This window comes from Vipera berus, assembly GCF_964194415.1.
Source record: "Vipera berus genome assembly, chromosome: 9".
NCBI classification, from domain to species: Eukaryota; Metazoa; Chordata; class Lepidosauria; order Squamata; family Viperidae; genus Vipera; species Vipera berus.
In genome coordinates this window covers 11,942,697-11,961,419 of record NC_138212.1, presented here as the reverse complement: position 1 = coordinate 11,961,419, position 18,723 = coordinate 11,942,697, and the positions used below count along the sequence as shown (strand labels likewise).

Genomic DNA, 18,723 nt, shown 5'->3' with positions numbered 1-18,723 from the left:
ACAGTGGCTTGTGTTGTTAGGATGCTTGGTTGTAGATTAGCGAGCCCCCATTCTAGATCTGAGTGCTAAAAAGAAGCACTCAGGGGTTGCCACATACAAGGGAGTCAAGCTATTCTCCAAAGCACCTGAAACAATGGATGGAAACTAATCAAGGAGAGAAGCAACCTAGAGCTAAGGAGAAATTTCCTGACAGTTAGGACAATTAACCAGTGGAACAACCTGCCTCCAGAAGCTGTGAATGCTCCAACACTGGAAGTTTTTGAGAAGAGACTGGACAGCCATTTGCCTGAAATGGTATAGGGTTTCCTGCCTGAGCAGGGGGTTGGACTAGATGACCTCCAAGGTCCCTTCCAACTGTTGTTGTTGTTCTTGTTGTTATATTTATTTTTTTATTTACATTCCCTGAACTCCAAATAAATCTGTTTTAAAATCAGCAGTAAAACTATTGGGCGTACATGTTCCTTTAAGCCAAATATTTCTCAGTTCCTGTTTTATGTGCATTAGTTCTGGTAAAGAGAATGAATCCAGATAACCATTGACCATTTTTATTTTCTTGTTTTGGCAAAATATACTTAGTAGACTGGTTTGGCAACTGCTCTGAGGCTGCTTTTATTGTAGCTTTTTTATGTGGTAAAAGCTGACAAGTGACTCACTGGGCCAATTGAGTGGAACAAGTTAATTAGTTACAGGAAAGGCCCCAAATCAGTGTGTATAAAAGTCCTTGTGAAAAATCAGTGGAATATTCTAAGCAGCCACACACAATTGAATGGTTGCAATAAAAAGAAGTACAACACATGAGCTTGGGATGGGCCTAAATCAGGAATGTAGCGTTGTGGGATCAAATATGATTTTTCTTGCTTCAGTACAATTGCTGTTTTTTCTCCTGGGACTCCTTATGGATAGGCTGGAAGAGGTGGTTCCTCAATTTGTCTTTTCTCTAAACTCAGAATATTAAGATTAAGGAAGATGGAAGGCAAAGTGGAACCCAAATGTGGATGCTCCATCACTGGAGGTTTTTAAGAAGAGACTGGACAACCATTTGTCTGGAATGGCACAGGGTCTCCTGCATGAGCAGGGGGCTGGACTAGAAGACCTCCAACTCTGTTATTCTGTCCTGTTAAAATCTCTTCTGAATGAAGGCAAATATTCGTGTCCCAGGATATTGTTGCAGGATCCAATCGGCTTCTTGGAAATTCTCTCTCACCAGAATGAGAGAGAAGTTTCCTGAGGATGGGCTCCAGCATGAGTCCAAAACCTCTGCTCCTGGCTGACTGACCCAGATTGGATCCTGCAAATCTCTTCTCTTCCTCAGGGCAAAAAAGCTTTTAGAAAAATTCTTGGGCATTCCTTACTCTCCTGCTGAGCATTATTGTGCAGTCTTGAACTGGTCTGTCATTAAAAGCAGATGGAGCCAAGAACAAAGACCTGGGACAAAATGGAATCAGGGCTTTAGTTTGCAAAAGTAATCGAAACCAAATACCATTAACGTAAAGTTCGTAAACCATTACTGTACATTTAATTTAATTTCGAGATCTTAATAATTTTTCCTCCCACTTAGTTGCGTTACAGATATGATTTTGGAAGGGTTTTGCAATCCCAAGCAAAGCTTTGAAGAAACATAGGCAGCTTCTTGAGTGTGGATGCAGTCCTAGGTTGCATCAACAGAGGGACAGTTTCAAGATCAGGTCAAATGATAGGACTGCCTTTTACTGCCGCGGTGAGTTTCTGCACACTTGGAGTACTGCATCCGGTTCTGCTCACCATGATGCCAAACAGATGTTGAAGACCCTCGAAAGAGTGCAGAGAAGAGCAACAGAGATGATAAAGAGATGTGTAGGCTAAACCATAGGATGAATGATCAAGGTAACTAGGTATGTCTAGGCCAGGGGTAGGCAACCTCAGCTCTTTTATGACTCGTGGACTTCAACTCCCAGAATTCCTGAGCCAGTTGAAGTCCATGAGTCATAAAAGAGCCGAGGTTGCCTACACTTGGTCTAGTCCAGGGGTAGGCAACCTCGGCTCTTTTATGACTCGTGGACTTCAACTCCCAGAATTCCTGAGTCAGCATAGCTGGCTCAGGAATTCTGGGAGTTGAAGTCCACGAGTCATAAAAGAGCTGAGGTTGCCTACCCCTGGACTAGTCTAACAAGGAGAAGGACTGGGGATGATATGATAGCAGTCTTCTAGTCCTTGAAGGACTGTCACAGAGAAGCAGGGCTCAACCTGTTCTCCAAAGAACCTGAGTGGAGGGCCAGAAACATGGGTGGAAGATCATTAAAGAGAAAGACGTGGTCATTCCAACCTTAATCTCAGCCTGCTGTCTATTTGCAAACTTCTTTTAAAATCTGTGGCTAAAAGGGCTTAAACTTTTTTAACAAGCCTTTTCCACAGGGGAACACGTTCTTTTGCAGTCTTCTCCCAAGGGGTGCACTCTTTTGCAAATCCTTTTCCTCTTAGTAACATCTTTCTGTGCATTATTTCCCCAGCCTGTTCTGTTTTGAATGTCAGCTTCTGCTTGCTAGGTGACCTTGGGATATCTGAGAAAGGCCGCGTGTTGTTTGAAATAATAGTACCGCTTTATACTGCACTAGCAACGCCACGCTTGTATCGTTCTGGTCCTCACAATTCAAAAAAGATGTTGAGACCCTGGAAAGAGTGCAGAGAAGACCAATGATGATTAGGGGACTGGAGGCTAAAACATATAAGGAACGGTTGCTGGAATTAGGTATGTGTAGTTTAATGAAGAGAAGGGTGAGGGGTGACATGATAGCAGTGTTTCAATATCTCAGAGGCTGCCCCAAAGAAGAGGGAGTCAAGCTATTCTCCAAAGCACCTGAAGGCAGGACAAGAAGCAGTGGGTGGAAACTAGTCAAGGAGAGAAGCAACCTAGAACTAAGGAGAAACTTCCTGACAGTTGGAACAATTAAATTGCCTCCAGAAGTTGTGGGTGCTCCAACACTAGAAGTTTTTAAGAAGAGATTGGACAGCCATTTGTCTGGAATGGTATAAGGTTTCCTGCTTGAGCAGCGGGTTGGACTAGAAGACCTCCAAGGTCCCTTCCAACCCTATTATTCTATGTTCTATGATTTGGATGGTTACTGTCAAGGATTTGTGACATTTGCTCTTATTGTGGTATGTTAAGTGAAGTTTATACTCAAATAATGACTTGGTAGCCCCACTTAAGAGTCCCTTGCAGATGGAGCCCTGTGGCTGCTATTACGCAGCATTACAGAAATTACAACCAACCATTTAGCGACTGTTTGAAATTATAGCAGCACTGAGAAAAGTGACTTATGCCTGGCCCTCACCTTTGCAGCATCCCCACGATCATGGAATCAAAATTTGGGCATTGGCAACTAGCATGCATTTACAAGGGTTGCAGCTTCCCAGAGTCATGTGATCACCATTTGTGACTTTCCCAGTCTGCTTCTGACCAGCAAACTCGAGAGGGGAAGCCAAATTTGCTTGATTCACTTAACAACTGCACTGGTTCGCTTCACAACGGTGGCAATTAACCAGTGGAACCACCTGCCTCCAGAAGCTGTGAATGCTCCAACGTTGGAAGTTTTTAAGAAGAAACTGGACAGCCATTTGTCTGAAATGGTATAGGGTTTCCTGCCTGACCAGGGGTTGGACTAGATGACCTCCAAGGTCCCTTCCAACTTTTTATTATTATTATTATTATTATTATTATTATTATTATTATTATTATTATTAATGTAAAATTGAGTGTGGATCATTTCATCAACCATCTTGCTTAGCAACAGAAATTCTGGTCCCAATTGTTGTAAGTCGAGGACTACCTGTACACAGGAAACTGCTTATGAGAGAAACCCAAGCTGCCATGCTTAAAATGAGCAGATTAGTATTATTTTGTTTAGGGCAGTATTTTTCAACCTTGACCGCTTTTAGATAGGTGGACTTCAACTCTCAGAATTCCCCAGCCTGCATGGAACTTAACCTCCCAGTCTCTTAAAGTTACCAAGGTTGAAAAACGCCGATTTAGAGTAATGCTTGATTCTCAGCAGGGTATACGAACACCTTAGGCTGGATTTGCGTGATAAAACAGCTGCTAATATCGGCCTGTTGGGAAGGAATGCTCAGATGCCTTCCAGGAAATACATTTTCCAATTACTGTATGAATGCACAACTCCCTGTTTGCATTCGGCTGCCTTGCATCACACCCCGTCCTTAAATTATTTTCCCCCCCACTGCTGGCTGATCAATTCAAGGCTGGCCTTTGCCAGCTGGCAGCAGGTTGAAAACCAGCTCCAGTTTCCTTGTTTGCAATGGATTTGGGGGTGTTTTCACACAGTGCGGAACCTGAAAGACAGGCTCACCAGCTAGGAGTGTTGTTTGCCAGTTGCCCAGTTTTCAGAGTTGAGCAAACTTCCTGGATTGACTTCCAAGTCTGCTTTTCAGAACCGCCGAGGAGAAAGGAGCAAACAGCAGATTTGTTTGTGTGGCTGGGTGCCACTAAGCCTAATCCTTTTCTCAAGGAGACATTGTTGGTTTCTGGCCATGAATTCTCAGCAATTTCATGCCCCTTGGCAAGGCTCTGTCCTCTCCTAGCTTAATGCGTGTGTTGGTGAGTTTCAAGCTGTTTGATCTTCTGAGAATCTCAACTTGTCCGAGCGGCAGACGAGTCGTGTGCATAGGATAATTTCAATTTTTCCAGAGCACTTGAAGAACTCTTAGAGCTAATCGAGGAGGGAAGAATTGAAATGAGATGTCTTCAGGGTAGAATAAAAAATAAATAAATTAAAAGGCACAACGGCACCCGAAGCTTGGCTTGCACCCAGGCAACGCTTTGATTGTAGCGTTGTGAGCAGTACAGATGATCCTCGACTTTAAAAAGTTCATTTAGGGACCGTTCAAATTCCTCTCTCGATGGTGGTCATAAATTGAGGACTATCTATATTTAAAAGATCCTTTTCACTGGGGAAAAAATGAGCCAGGTGCATCCTGTCTCTTCACCTCAATGCCTCCAGGGCCCGGAGAAACCCTAACCCTTCAAAGATAAAAATGGTCGAGCCTTGCTTTCTTCCTTCTCCAACTGTTACAAACAGCCTGGCATAGCTGCAGCTAGTCCTCAACTTACGACCACAATGGGGATCAGGTGGTTAAACGAGTCATGCCTCATTTTTGCCATGGTGGTTCAATGAACAACTGCAGTTGTTAAGTGAATCACACAGTTGTTAAGTGGGTTTGACTCCCCCCCATGGCTTTGCGTGTCAGAAACGGTCTGGGAAGGTCACAGGTGTTGGTCGCATGACGCCAAGATCCTGCAAGTGTCGTAAATCCCTGCTGGTTGCCAAGTGCCTGATGGACATGACTGTAGGGATACTGCCGGGGCTGTAAGTGTGAGGACCGGCCATAAGTCACTTTTTTCCAGTACCATTGTAACTCCAAATGGTCGCTAAACAAATGGTTGTAAGTTTGAGAACTACCTGTAAGCAACAGCTGAATCTGCACAGGTAGGTCCTCGAGTTACAACCACCAATTGAGCCCAAAATTTATGTTTGTTAAGCGAAACATCCGTTAAGTGAGTTTTGCCCCATTTTACAACCTTTCTTGCCACGGTTGTTAAGTCAATCACTGTGGTTGTTAAGCTAGTAACATGGTTGTTAACTGAAATCTGGCTTCCCCACTGACTTTGATTGTCAGAAGGTCGCCAAAAGGGATCACGTCACCCCAGGACACTGCAACCGTCATAAATATGAGTCAGTTCCCAAGGGTCCGAATTTTGATCACGTGATCCTGGGGATGCTGCAGTGGTCGTAAGCGTGAAAAATGGTCCTAAGTCACTTTTTTTCACTGCCGTAAGTATGAGCAGTCACTAAATGAACTGTTGTAAGTTGAGGACTTACCTATATTGCCCAAACCTTTTTGATTCCCTCCCTTTTACAATTGAATCTGTTAGTGGGCTTCTAGCTTCTAGCAGTTTTATTCCTTGTGTTTTCTTAATGGAAGTCCCTTCCTGCTTCTTATTACATAACTAAAACCATCTCCCATGAATCAAATGCAAGTAAATCCTCTTCTTTGAAGCAATTTCCCATTCAGTTTGGCTGAGTAGACCTGAAGAGATCGCAATTGCTATTGGGTGTCCCTGACTTGGGATCGGAGCAAGAGATTTCAAATAGAAATACGATCTCTGTGTAGATCGTATACATGCATGCGCTTTCAGCAATCCTTTGTGATCCCTGTTTTGCATACGGCAGGATTTTTTGTGGGGTAAGAAATACACCTCGGTAACCCTAGGAGAAAGCAAGATCCAACACAACTGAATGAAAGTGACAGTTAATTAATTTGCCTTGACATTTACATAAAATTTAAATTAAGTGTAGTTAATATGATTGCTCCCAAATCATCTAATTACTAATCTTCTTGTAAAACATCAAATATTTGTTAGCAAACTTTTGCAGGGGTACTTGAGGCTTTTAAAGAGCACAAGCAGAAATGAATCCTTACATTGTGCATCTCTCTTTGGGATGGCATCTGTCTGTTGATTCTGTAAAACACTAGGCAGATAAATTGTTCCCAACCAATAAAACACAGACGCAAAATTTTAAATACAGAAAAACAAAATCAGAAACAATTAAACATGAGAACAGGGTATCCACCAAGTTCTGCAAGCTATAACTATAGCTTTTATAGTCCACGTAATCCTTTATATATAACCGAAATGAAGCCTGCCCGTTCTGGTTGTGTGTGTGTGTGTGTGTGTTGTAATCATCATAAAACAGGTCATCCAGGTGAGCGATCTGATTTTATGACCTTTTTGGTCATAGTTGTTAAGCGAATGCAGCAATTGTAAAAGTGGTGCCCCGAAGGTATTAAACAAAGCAATGATTCACTTAAGGGCAGAGCTTTGCCAAAAATGAGAGTTCTGGTTCTTCAGTCAAACCATAATTAAATGAGGTCCCGTAACTAGGGGACATTGACATTGCTATTGCCGAGTGCCTGGCCGCATGACCACAGAGGGGGCCCAACCGTCGGAACTTTGAATCCGGGTCATCCTCTTTTCCAGTAAGTCGAGGACTATGTGTAAGTAGATGCCCAAGTTAGGCAGAAGGAAAGCGGTAACATCTTGATCAAAAAGACAACTCAAATATCTAGCAGCGGGATATGGTGCTATGTAATAAAACAAAAAAAAAGAAGCATCTTTTTGTTTCTTTTTTTAACTAACTTTTTCCCTTTAAAAAAAATATTAAGGCCAAGAGCACAAGGCTAGCAGGGAGGGGTCGCCTTCCGATAAGTATTGATTGTGATGTTGACATTTTTCACATCATTCCTGCTGGGTTTTGTTTTTTTTCCATTGTGTTTCATTCTGTGGCTGGGTGGGAGTTCTCAGGAATGCCTGCAGACCCCCGCCCCCTTTGAATCTGATACCTATTCTTAACCTTTGGAAAGACCTTGCTTTGATCTGGCTGATACAGCGGAAACACTGGCTGACCTTTGCCGCTGAAGGAAGCATTTTTCCCTGTTTCAGGGGGGGGACTGGATGGCTTGATAAGGGTGATAATGGAAGTGTATATTGATCAGACTGCAGCCAGATCAGATGGAAGCAGGGGGCCACATTAAGGGGAGGGGGGAAGGATTGCTAGGCTCCAGAAGCAGCCCTGAGCACTTTAGAATATTAAGTTTTCTGGGCATTTGCTTTGCTGAAGAAAAAAAAAGCCATCCGTATGATTTATGAGGAGGGAAATCGATGTAAGCCACCGAAATAGGTCAGGGCCATTACTTGGGCCAGAGAAAGCCAATTGTAGTGCTGCTTCATTTGCCTTGAAAAGGTCAAAGGGCATCAGGGTGATGGCGCACTGGAAGATAAGATGGACCTTAACTGTCCAGAGATATGATGCAATAGGAATGTGTCTGCTCTGAAACTGATTTGAAAGAAACACTTTGGGACTTGATATGAAGCACAGCTGCTCCCTGCGGATCATAAAAGCAACCAGGTCCTCTGACAAGCCAAGTCAATGGGGAAGCTGGATTCACTTTAACAGCTGCAGTGATTCGCTTAACAATTGTGGCAAGGAAGGCCGTAAAACTGGGCTTAACAAATGTTTCACTTGGCAGCATACATTTTGGGCTCGGTTGTGGTCGTAAGTTGAGGACTACCTCCAGTTGCATCATTCAGATCAGGGAAGCTGGTGTTGGGGTTATTCAACCGAGCAGCCACCCTCTCTGCAGCCAAAGGTTTGGATGCATTTGTCACCCTAAATAATAATCCTCTAATCAAGAATTGCTCTCCAGCAGAAGCTCGGTTCATTTGCAGCCTTAGACGTCGACGTAAGCACGGGCGGAATGTGACCCACTTATTCGCCCCACCTCCCGTCCACGTTGTGCTGTAATGTGACTTGCTGCAGCTGATGTTGTGTCAAGTACACGTGTCGGTGGGGAGAAGACAGATTATCCCTCCTGTGGTCGGCTAACTTGCAAGCAGCTTGCTGCTTCTGGAAGGCAGATGGGCATCTGCTTGGGGATCCCCTCGGAAAGTGGAGAGAAGCGAGCCAAATAGCAAGGCTGGTTCCTACGCTGTGGCTGGGCTGATGTCCAGAGCCAGGCCGTAGTGGATTTGGCCATGGGTTAGTGCAGGAGGTGGTGCTCTTTAAGATGCCGCCACTGCCAAAAGAATGAATGAATATCACCAAGGACTGAACGGGACTTGGATGGGGGAAGAAATAAGCAGATCCCTTTTTCACAAGGACTTTTTTTTTTACTATATATCACGTTTTATCAACAACAATAACATGCAAAACAGAGAATACAGAAAAACATACATCCAACAGTAGTAACAACAAATTGCGTACAAAAAAGAGGGGGGGGGGAAATGGTCCAAACATCAAATAAGTCTCACATTGAACATACAAAAACGAAACGAAACAAAACAAAACCCACTGGATGCTGGATGCTGGAAAGAAAATAATAATAATAATAATAAAAAAAACCCTGATAAATTCTCCTTCACTTACATAATGGGTCTACAAATAGTTATAAGCTTTCTCATCCTTATTTAATGAGAAAAATATATAAACAAATATTTCAGATGAGATCTCTCTATCTAATCCTTTTTACAATGTCTCTTCAATCTATAGATCAGGGGTAGGCAACCTCGGCTCTTTTATGACTCATGGACTTCAACTCCCAGAATTCCTGAGTCAGCATAGCTGACTTGAAGTCCATGAGTCATAAAAGAGCCGAGGTTGCCTACCCCTGATCTATAGAAAAGGGTCTCAATTTCACGCTTCCTTAATCCTCCATAGATGACTTGCCCAAGCAAAATAGAGAGCAAGGCCCGGAATAAGTTTTGACAGTAAGGTAAAGGTTCCCCCGCACAGTCGTTTCCAACTCTAGGGGCCGGTGCTCATCTCCGTTTCAAAGCCGAAGAGCCAGCGCTTGTCCGAGGACGTCTCCGTGGTCATGTGGCCGGCATGACTAGACGCCAGAGGTGCACGGAACGCTGTTACCTTCCCACCGTAGTGGTCCCTATTTTTCTACTTGCATTTTTACGTGCTTTCGAACTGCTAGGTTGGCAGAAGCTGGGACGAGTAACAGGCGCTCACTCTGCTACGCGGCACTCGGGATTCGACCCGCCAAACTGCCGACCTTCTGATCGACAAGCTCAGCATCCCAATCCACTGAGCCACTGTGTCCCATTTAGTTTTGACAGTATCCCTGACTTATGTTTAAAGAAGTTTAAATTAAGTTTCAAAAATAAAAAATCTAAAATACAAAACAACAACACAAAAGGAAAAGGGGGATGGAGACAACAGAGAAAATTTTTAAAAGTGACTTTAAAACCCCCCACTAAAAAGAACATGGGGGGAAAAATTACTTCCAACTCTCTTTAGTAGAGATGTAGTTAAAAAACAAAACAAAAAGGAAGAGCGAGAACTAAAAATATGAGATATACATACCAAACAGTCAAATAATAATAATAATAATAATAATAATAATAATAATAATAATAATAATAATAATAGTAAATGACATTATAGTCTCTTACTCTAAATAAAATATATAACCCATAAATGCATCGTAATATCAATTCCAGAAACACACATAATACTGCTAAATGTTTCTATAGTCAAATATCTATAATAAGCCAACCTCTACTTTAAATTTAAACAGATACACAAAAGCTTAAAATAAAAGGTGTATCTATTAAGCTCCAACAGTACACAACGTTTCTGTAATCAAAACTTATCTAATCATCACATCCCAAAGTAAAACTTTATTTTTATCTTTATCAAGCCCAAAGTCCAAACATGTTTTTCCACGTACAAAGAAAAGCAGTCAAATTATTATCTTTAATCAAAGCAGTCAAATTTCGCCATCTGGGACAGTCCAGTCACTTCACGATTCATTCATTGTGAGGATTTGTATATCAGCATTTCTGCCTTGTCTGTGCGATTTTGATCAGGTGGTTAAAAAAAAAAAGTTTGCAACACCCTCTCTGTTTGAAGATGCCGTATGATATGATGCTGGTCATGTGTTTAAACAGGTTCCTCCAAGCTGAAAAGTCTTCAAATTTCCCTTAAAGCTTCTTTTGCTTTCTTTCCAGAGTCAAACTTGTTTTCCAAACCCAGAAATTGCCTTTTCATTCTAAGGAAATTACCCATTTGAGTACATTGATCCATTTGCTTTCCTGCGTCTTTCCTTTTTTCAGAAACAATGCCAAAATTTGGGATTTCAAAATTGGACTACATTATAGATCTCCTCGCCGGGAGATCTGCATGTGAGAAGACAGTGAACAGCATGAAAAAAACAGGCTGTGATAATAGTTTATACTGTATGAGGAATTTTCCGGGACGGGGGAAATAGTGGGCAAGAGGGAAAAAATGTCAGCACCTTTTTCAGCTTAAAGCCGGCATGCTCAGGACATGCAGCCCTGGATAGGTAGTCCTCGACTTACAACAATTCATTTAGTGACCATTCAAAGTTACAACGGCACTGAAAAAAGTGACTTATGGACGTTTATCACACTTACAAACATTGCAGCATCCCTGTGATCAAGATTTGGACACTTGGCAATTGATTCCTATTCATGACGGTTGCAGTTTCCTGGGGTCATTGATCCCCCTTTTGTGACCTTCTGACAAGCAAAGTCAATGGGGAAGCCAGATTCGCTTAACAACCGTGTTACTAACTTCACAACTGCAGTGATTCCCTTAACAACTGAAAGGTCGTAAAATGGGGCAAAACTCGCTTAACAAATGTCTCGCTTAGCAACAGAAATTTTGGGCTCAGTTGTGGTCGTAAGTCAAGGACTACCTGTAATGCAGTCCCACAAGATTGCAAAAAAAAAATATATAGGAAGTTTGTTATTTATATACTTTAAACTATATTATATATTTTATATGCAGTCCCAGACAATTCTTTTTTATTCCATGAAGCCCAGGCAAGCCAAACGTTTGGACACCTGTGGCTTAAAGTTTGAATATACTGTAATTGGTCTTTGGGACATAATAGTCATAAAATATAATTATAGAAGGGATAAATGTAATCATCAGAATACAGTCATGAAAAGGGTTGAATAAGAAGAGATGGATATTTATCAGAAAACTGATGTACATGAATAGCAGGAGGAGCTCTGAAATCACAGTCACAGCTTTTTGGGCCATAATCCTGTAGATCAGGGGTCCCCAACCCCCAGGTTGTGGACCAGTACCGGGCCATGGTATGCCAGCAACTGGGCTGCACAAACAAGCAAAGCCCCATCTATGGGATGCAGGCAGCACACAAAACCACGCACCTTCCGATTCGTGGAAACAACCTCCCTCCATGGAACCGGTCCCTGGTACCCAAAAGGTTGGGGACCTCTGCTGTAAATGCTCCTGAGGCCAGCCAAGAAACTCTGTCAAATCTATGGCTCTGTGGCCTTTAAACCATTTCCCAGGGAGGCCCTGAACTCTTTGAAAGTGTTGCTGGGGGTTTCCAATGAGAACTAATAGCTGAAATGCACCTTGTCTATTTTCAGCCTCTCTGTGTGTGACAGCATTAGGGATGGGCTTTCAGATACCTACAACATGCCAGCAATGTCACTGGTGTCCTTGCTCCCAAGCTAGCTTTAATAAATACTCGCAAGGGATCTTATGCTGACTCTAAATGTACAGACCCCAAAACGCTCAGTATTATCCCCAGCCTAAATAAACTACCTGGGCATTATCCAGAGATCATGGACATTTGGGTCCTTCTATCTTCTGGCCAATGGCAAGAGATTCTGATCCCAATAGCGGTCATAAGTCAAGGACTGCCTCTGTAAATTAGTAGCAATTCTTCCTGGTTTCGGGAAGGCATGTTCTCAGCCCTAGCTAGAAGTATGGGAGATGGACCCCATATGCAAAGAAGATGCCCTGTCACTGGCTGATATTTCCCCCGCCCCTAAAGAAATAGAAACCAAGGAAGTCTTTAGTTTGGGTGATTCTGTTCATCAGATCCTTTTGCTTGGACTTAGCACGTCCTTGTCGTTTGTAAGCTTTGGCTCAGGGTTTGATATGTAGTGCAAAACCAGCCAGGGGTGCTTGATGCTTATTTAGGAAACATAGTTAAGCAAAACATTTCCTAATACGTTATGCAATTTAGCTCTTGGATAAAGGGCTGATATAAGAAGGAATGTAGGAAGCTGTTTTTGTTAACAAAAGTGACTTCTTCTAGACAAGCTGTGCCTCGTTTTGAGATTCCCAACTAGGAGTCCTGCATTTTAGAGCAATTCAGTCGTTCTCTTCCTTTTGATGCAGTTACTCAGAAGTAACTCCTTCTCCACACTGTACCATCTAAGCAAGCATGCTTGGGGTGGCAGCCATCTGCACCTTTGTGTGTGGTGTGTGTATCTGTGTGTGTGTGTGTGTTCAGTCCTGTGTTTTCTGTTTTGATCCATGCCCGCTGGGACCTTAAGTAATTAATATCCCAAATGGTGCCATGTCTCATTTTACACCAGAAGGGACCTGGATGCAAACTGAGCATAATTTCTTATCCCTTTCATTGTTCAGGCCCAACCTTTGTGGACACTGCCGTGCACATGATTGCCTTCCTTTCTCTCTCTCCCCACCTCCAGCTCTGAGAAACACACACACACACACACACACACACACACAGCTTTGGGTCTTTTCAGCATGATAAAATCAACCCATTATTTTGCCCCGCAGCAGGACTTGTCCCAGCTGCAAAGCTTTTGTTTACAGTAACTTCGTGGCCGGATGCTGCCCCAACCCTAATAGTGCTTAGGTAAGTATTAAAATTGTCGACGGATTAGGAACTGGGGTTGGCCAGCACAGCCATTCACAGAGGATCCTGGCTTTACTTTTTTTTTGCTTTTATTTTCTTGGTCCTGGATCCCTTTTGTCTGCCCTGCTTTATTTCTTGATGCTTACTGGGAGGCGGCAGAGATAAACCATTTGTCATGATGATCTCTTCCCTTCGCCAACTTCCAGGGGCACCTGGCCATCCCCAGTGGGTTGAATGAGGAAACTCATTTGTGCAGCCATGTTTAATTCCCAGGATAGTCTAATCTCTGGCACCATCTGTGTCCCCGCCTGGATGGAGGAGGCCAGAAAGCTCTTGGGATTTCTTCCAAGAGGTGAATGTCAAGAGGGTTTGTTTATTCACTGTCTGTCCAGATAAGATCCCCAGGTCAGAGGAGGACAGTTCTGTTTGCTTTGAAAGAGCCGCTGAGCCGGATCTCAGCTAGCCACAGAGCCTGGCTTTCAGTAACACGCCCAGAGGGGAAAAACGGGGCTTCAACCAAAGCAGCAAAGAAACTTTTCCGGGGCAAGAGAGCCCCAAAAGATCTGTGGCTCCTCCGCTGTCAACAGTCCCATGGTCTTTTCCTCCGGCAATAGCAGGCTTGGCGACCTGCAGGCTTGGCCACCTGCAGGCTTGGCCAGCTTCCTGGATGCGATGGTGGCCTGTAGCGTTGGTGTAGGATGAGAGTTCGTTCTCCAAGCTTGTGGGTTGGTTTCCCAACGTTTTGTTAGCAGGCTGGGTAACATCTTCAGAGGAAAATGAATTCCTTAAATTCCGCTGAATATGTTACCAAGCTTGATAACAAAATGTTCAGAAATCAACCCACAAGCTCGGAGAGCAGACCTCCGCTCTCACAACAGTTTGTTTCATGACTGTTCGAAGTTAACAACAGCACTGAAAAATGGGACTTATGGCCGTTTTCCACACCTACGGCCATTGCAGCATCCCTGTGGTCGCACGATCAAAATTCAGACACTCGGCAATTGGATCGTATTTATGACGGTTGCAGTGTCCCGGGGTCATGTGATCACTTTTTGCGACCTTCTGCCAAGCAAAGTCAATGGGGAAGACAGATTCACTTAACAGTCGTGTTACTAACTTAACAACTGCAGTGATTCCCTTGACAACTGTGGCAAGAAAGGTCATAAAAGGAGGGGGGAGAATTCATTTAACATCTGTCTCACTTAGCAACAGAAATGTTGAGCTCAATTGTGGTCATAAGCCGAGGACTACCTGTACTGTAATTTTCTTGCATTGCTTTATTTTGAGGATACGGTACCTTCTGCCTTTGAAGCAAGAGGTCTCCAGTCCCCCTGGCAGGGAGAGGTGGGGTATTGCTTGAACGTAGTTCATTGTGCAAAGCACCACTGAGTCTTGGTGGTGCAGTCCTGCAGGCTACTTCTGCTGACTGCCGGCTGCCTGCAGTTTGGCAGTTCGAGTCTTACCAGCTCAGGGTTGACTCAGCCTTCCATCCTTCTGAGGTTGGTAAAATGAGGACCAAGATTGTTGAGGGCAATATTCTAACTCTGTAAACCACTTAGAGAGGGCTGTGAAGCACTGTGAAGCAGTATATAAGTCTATGTATTGTTGTTGCTATTTACAATCTTTCCATAGTTGTCAAGTGAATTGCTATTGGTAGTGTTACTTTACTCCAGGGGTCTTCAAACATGGCCCTTTTATGACTTGTGGACTTCAACTCCCAGAATTCCTCAGCCAGCGTGCCTGGCTGAGGAATTCTGGGAGTTGAAGTCCACAAGTCATAAAAGGGACAAGTTTGAAGACCCCTGCTTTATTCTATCTAATGATCGAATGGTGATCCCTGATCCCTGGTTTACTAACAAATATTACTGTTCTTTGTCTTCATGCAATTGTTGGTCCATGGGGAAAGCTGATTTCTTCCTTTGAGAATAATTAGTAGAAGTTTCACGTTCAGGGGCTGAGGACACCTCTTGTTGGCCCAAGGGATGGCTATTAGCTCTTCACTGTTTGCAGGCTTTCTCAGAGCATTTCACTGCATAAACTGCATTCAAGAGACGTTACATTTAAGTCATCAGAGTTCAAGGGAAGTCATAGCTTCCTACAGCAGAAGTGTCCATTCTCCTGCTTAGTGCAGAAATCCATATTACTGCATCCTTGAGAATTGGCTTTCCAGAGCCTGTCTGAAGACAGCCAGCAAGGAAAACTGCACTTCCTCCATAAATCATTCAACTACGCCCTGATGAACTGATGTTGCGTTAAGAAACATTCCTGACATTAAGCCAGAATCTGTGTCCCTTGCTATTTTCTGTATTATGCTATGTCCTGTGTTCTGGAACCAATTAGAAGATTTGGATCGCCTTTTGTATGCCATCCTTTCAGAACTTCGATGGAGGTGGTTATCACCCTTTGGGTGTCTTCTCTCAAGGTTAAACATATTCAGTCCCTCCTCTCCAGTTTCCAATTCTTTTATCAAAAGCCTTCCAAGATAACTCTATTTTAACCAAACTTCTGCAGAATTTGAAATCTACCTAAGAAGTGAAATTACCTCTGAAAATGGGAATGTCACTTGGTAGAATTACATGTGTAGAGACACTGGGCGCAATCAATTTGAAAATATTTCTACTGCAGTTATTTATTTAGAAGATTTGTATTCTACTTTGCTTTTATAACAGAGTTCAAATTCCTAGGCTTCTCAACTGTCTTTTGCCCACAGTGATTAATCTTGGTGGACTTCAGCAGCATTGTTGCCAGGTCTTTGTTGTCCTAGGGTGAATGGCTCCATCATGGCACACCACATGATAAGCTCACATTAGAGTTGGTACAGTGTGCAGATCCAGCCATTCTCAAGAGAAGTCATAATTGAAACAGGTTCTTTGGACCTGCACCATTGCTTTTATCTTGCATCCTGGTTTTGCCCTCTTGGGTTCTTTCCATTGGCTTCATCCCAACAACTCCTGGCTTGCCTCAGATTGCTACACACAGAGAGTCAATCAGGAAGCAGGTGCATCACCAATGGGATTGTGGCGTCTCCGAGCTCATTTAGAATCCTGGTTCATCTGTTGTGATGGTAGACAAAGCCACATGGAAGAGGCCAGCAGCTTAATGTGGCTGGGTTGGCTGTTTTATTTTATTTATTTACGTATCTAATTTATATAGATTTGGCTGTAGCCTTCTATAGGCTGTACCTAGGAGGGTAGAAGGCTATACAGTTGGATGAGTTAGCATGCCAGTTTTACTTTTGATTCATTTTCTCCCTTTTTTTCTTAAAAGTTAGGAGGGACAGCTCCTCAGCAAAATTCCTACCAAGGAAATACAGTAATTTATAGACATATCTTCATATGTCACTCATTTAATTTCTGTTTGGTATAGTCTTCTTTGATCATATTTATAAACGTATGCACACACAGGCACATACATACATATAAATATATAATTTTTTAAAAAAGGATAGTCCGGTATCTCTCGTTGGGTTTTAGTAACATCTCTCTGGAACATTTGAGTCAGTGTTCACTCCTGACAACTAGTTCATACAGCTTTCTTGGCAAGATTTTGTTATTGCCTCCTCCTTACTGGCCCAAGTTCCTTTGTGTTTAAAGAAGGATTAGAATTCATGGTCTGCTGATTTCCAGCCTGGTGCCTTAAGCACGCCACCAAACTAGCATTCTCTGGGACATCTAGTTTTTTTAAAAAACACACACACAAAGAAACAAAAAACAAACATAAAACTCTTTCCGCTTTAAGAATGCTTGTATATATGACTGTTTTTCAAAGCTATATTGCTTGGCTAATAAATATATTGCTTCTCTCACTTTTTCCCCATGTATTCTACACTGATGGATTCTGATGAATTACCTATCGGATTCCTGCAATTGGCTCCTTTTTTGGTGAGTATGAACTTTGTGAAATTCTTAACGAGTTGAAACCACTGTTCCAGAAGCAAAGGCTTTGTTTAGTCGCACTTCTTTATTATTATTATTATTCAGTTCTTCTGGTTTACGTTGTTTAGTCCTTCCTTTCCAATGTAACTGAATGCTTACTGGATTCATTTTTTTATTTTTTTATGGGGTAGAATTCTAGCAAGTAGTTTGTTATTCTACAGCAGTGGATATTTTCTGTTGAATGTTTTCTTATGTAGTTCGTTCCATATTATAAATCATATTTTTGAAAGGGAGAAGTATGTAGTAGAAACATTAATATTTGATCGCTGATTTGCATCATGGAGATTTATATGAAACCTGCCCAGAAAAAAGGAATTTATATTGGAAATCTTTCTTGAATTTCTGTTGTAAATGTAAGTGCCTTATTTATGAGTTACATACCGATGCTTCTGTTTAGCAAAGACAACTGCTCCCATTTTTATTCAGATGTCAGCTGCCTTGGTTTATTCTGTTTTGTTCCAGGTAGGTAGGCTTTAGGATTGCAGCAAAACAATGCTGAAATTCTTCAGGTTCTCCTGACTTTTGCGGATTAGGGAAGAGGCACCTGAGGATAAGGTTAGTGGTGAACTTGAGTTGAACAGATTAATAACAGGCACTACGAATATAGAAGTTTTATTGAACTCTATTCACAAGAATCTGGTCAAATCAAGTTCAACACTAAATTCGTACCAGATAAGGGTCAGTGAAATTCAGGAGAGGTTGGACATATAGTGCTTGTGGGAACGCAATGACTCTAAGCTGATGACATGTTTAATTCCACCCCCCACCCCCCAGCTCTGCCTGCTCTTCTCCTACAGGCACTGAATTGAGGGGAGGAGTGAAAGGGCTCATTAGCCATGAGTGGCTTGTGGAGAGGAAGCGGCTGAAGGGAGATGCTCCCTAAAACTTTGCAGTATTCATCCAGTAGTTGTGTAGTGAGTGTTTTGTCTGGTGAGATTCCTATCTATAGGCGAGTGACAATAAACTTACTACACTGATCAGTTCTTTGAATTGTTTCCGGTTTCTTGTGCCTGATAGAAGATGACAAGTGTTTTTTCCTGTGGTTGGTAATCAAATTGAAGAGATTTGTCAGTTTCAGCAACAAGGGTAAATGCCTTGTCAGTTTCACCTTGAACCTATACCTTTAGGGAAATACTAGCAGGTGCCCCAGAGTTTAGGCAGGGACACGGTCAAAGTGAGGTGGATTTTCTTCTCTGACAGCAGCATGAAAGGGGAAGCTAATGAAACAGATCTGAGTAGGTTCATTCATTCAGACTTTTGGATTCTTCTTTTGCCAAATTTAAAGTAATTCCTTCCTCCACTAAAGAAGTGAGAGGGAGGCATCTGTTTTGTCATATTTATATCTTTCTTCTGTGGAATACAAAGTGTTGTATGTAAATTTATTTTTGGCTGCGCCAAATAGATCTTGTGCTGTTCAAGGCTAACTGGATCTGGATCTATTTAATTTCAACGAGACTGTAGTATCTGGTGCTTTCAGTCTGTTCTTTGGAAGCCCCGACCTAGTTTGCTGATGTGGAATTAATCCATTTGAAAGGGCTTTCTTTTGGACTAAGTAGTA

The 18,723-nt window shown here is 42.5% G+C and overlaps 1 protein-coding gene across 14 annotated transcripts in view; it reads left to right on the top strand.

Moving 5' to 3' along the window:
* The window catches only part of EPB41 (erythrocyte membrane protein band 4.1), a 103,047-nt gene that overhangs the window by 9,316 nt on the left and 75,008 nt on the right, over positions 1-18,723 (top strand). For 4 of the 14 annotated variants that reach the window (XM_081335096.1, XM_081335094.1, XM_081335095.1 and 1 more), the window contains exon 1: positions 16,879-17,111. The exons of 2 other annotated variants lie outside the window; for them this stretch is intronic. In XM_081335096.1, the coding sequence (XP_081191222.1) occupies positions 17,071-17,111 (41 nt within the window). In that variant the 5' untranslated portion in view covers positions 16,879-17,070. Of the gene's footprint in view, positions 1-16,873; positions 17,112-18,723 lie in introns of those variants that run through there. 8 more of the 14 variants (XM_081335088.1, XM_081335098.1, XM_081335087.1 and 5 more) reach the window with 4 other exon arrangements.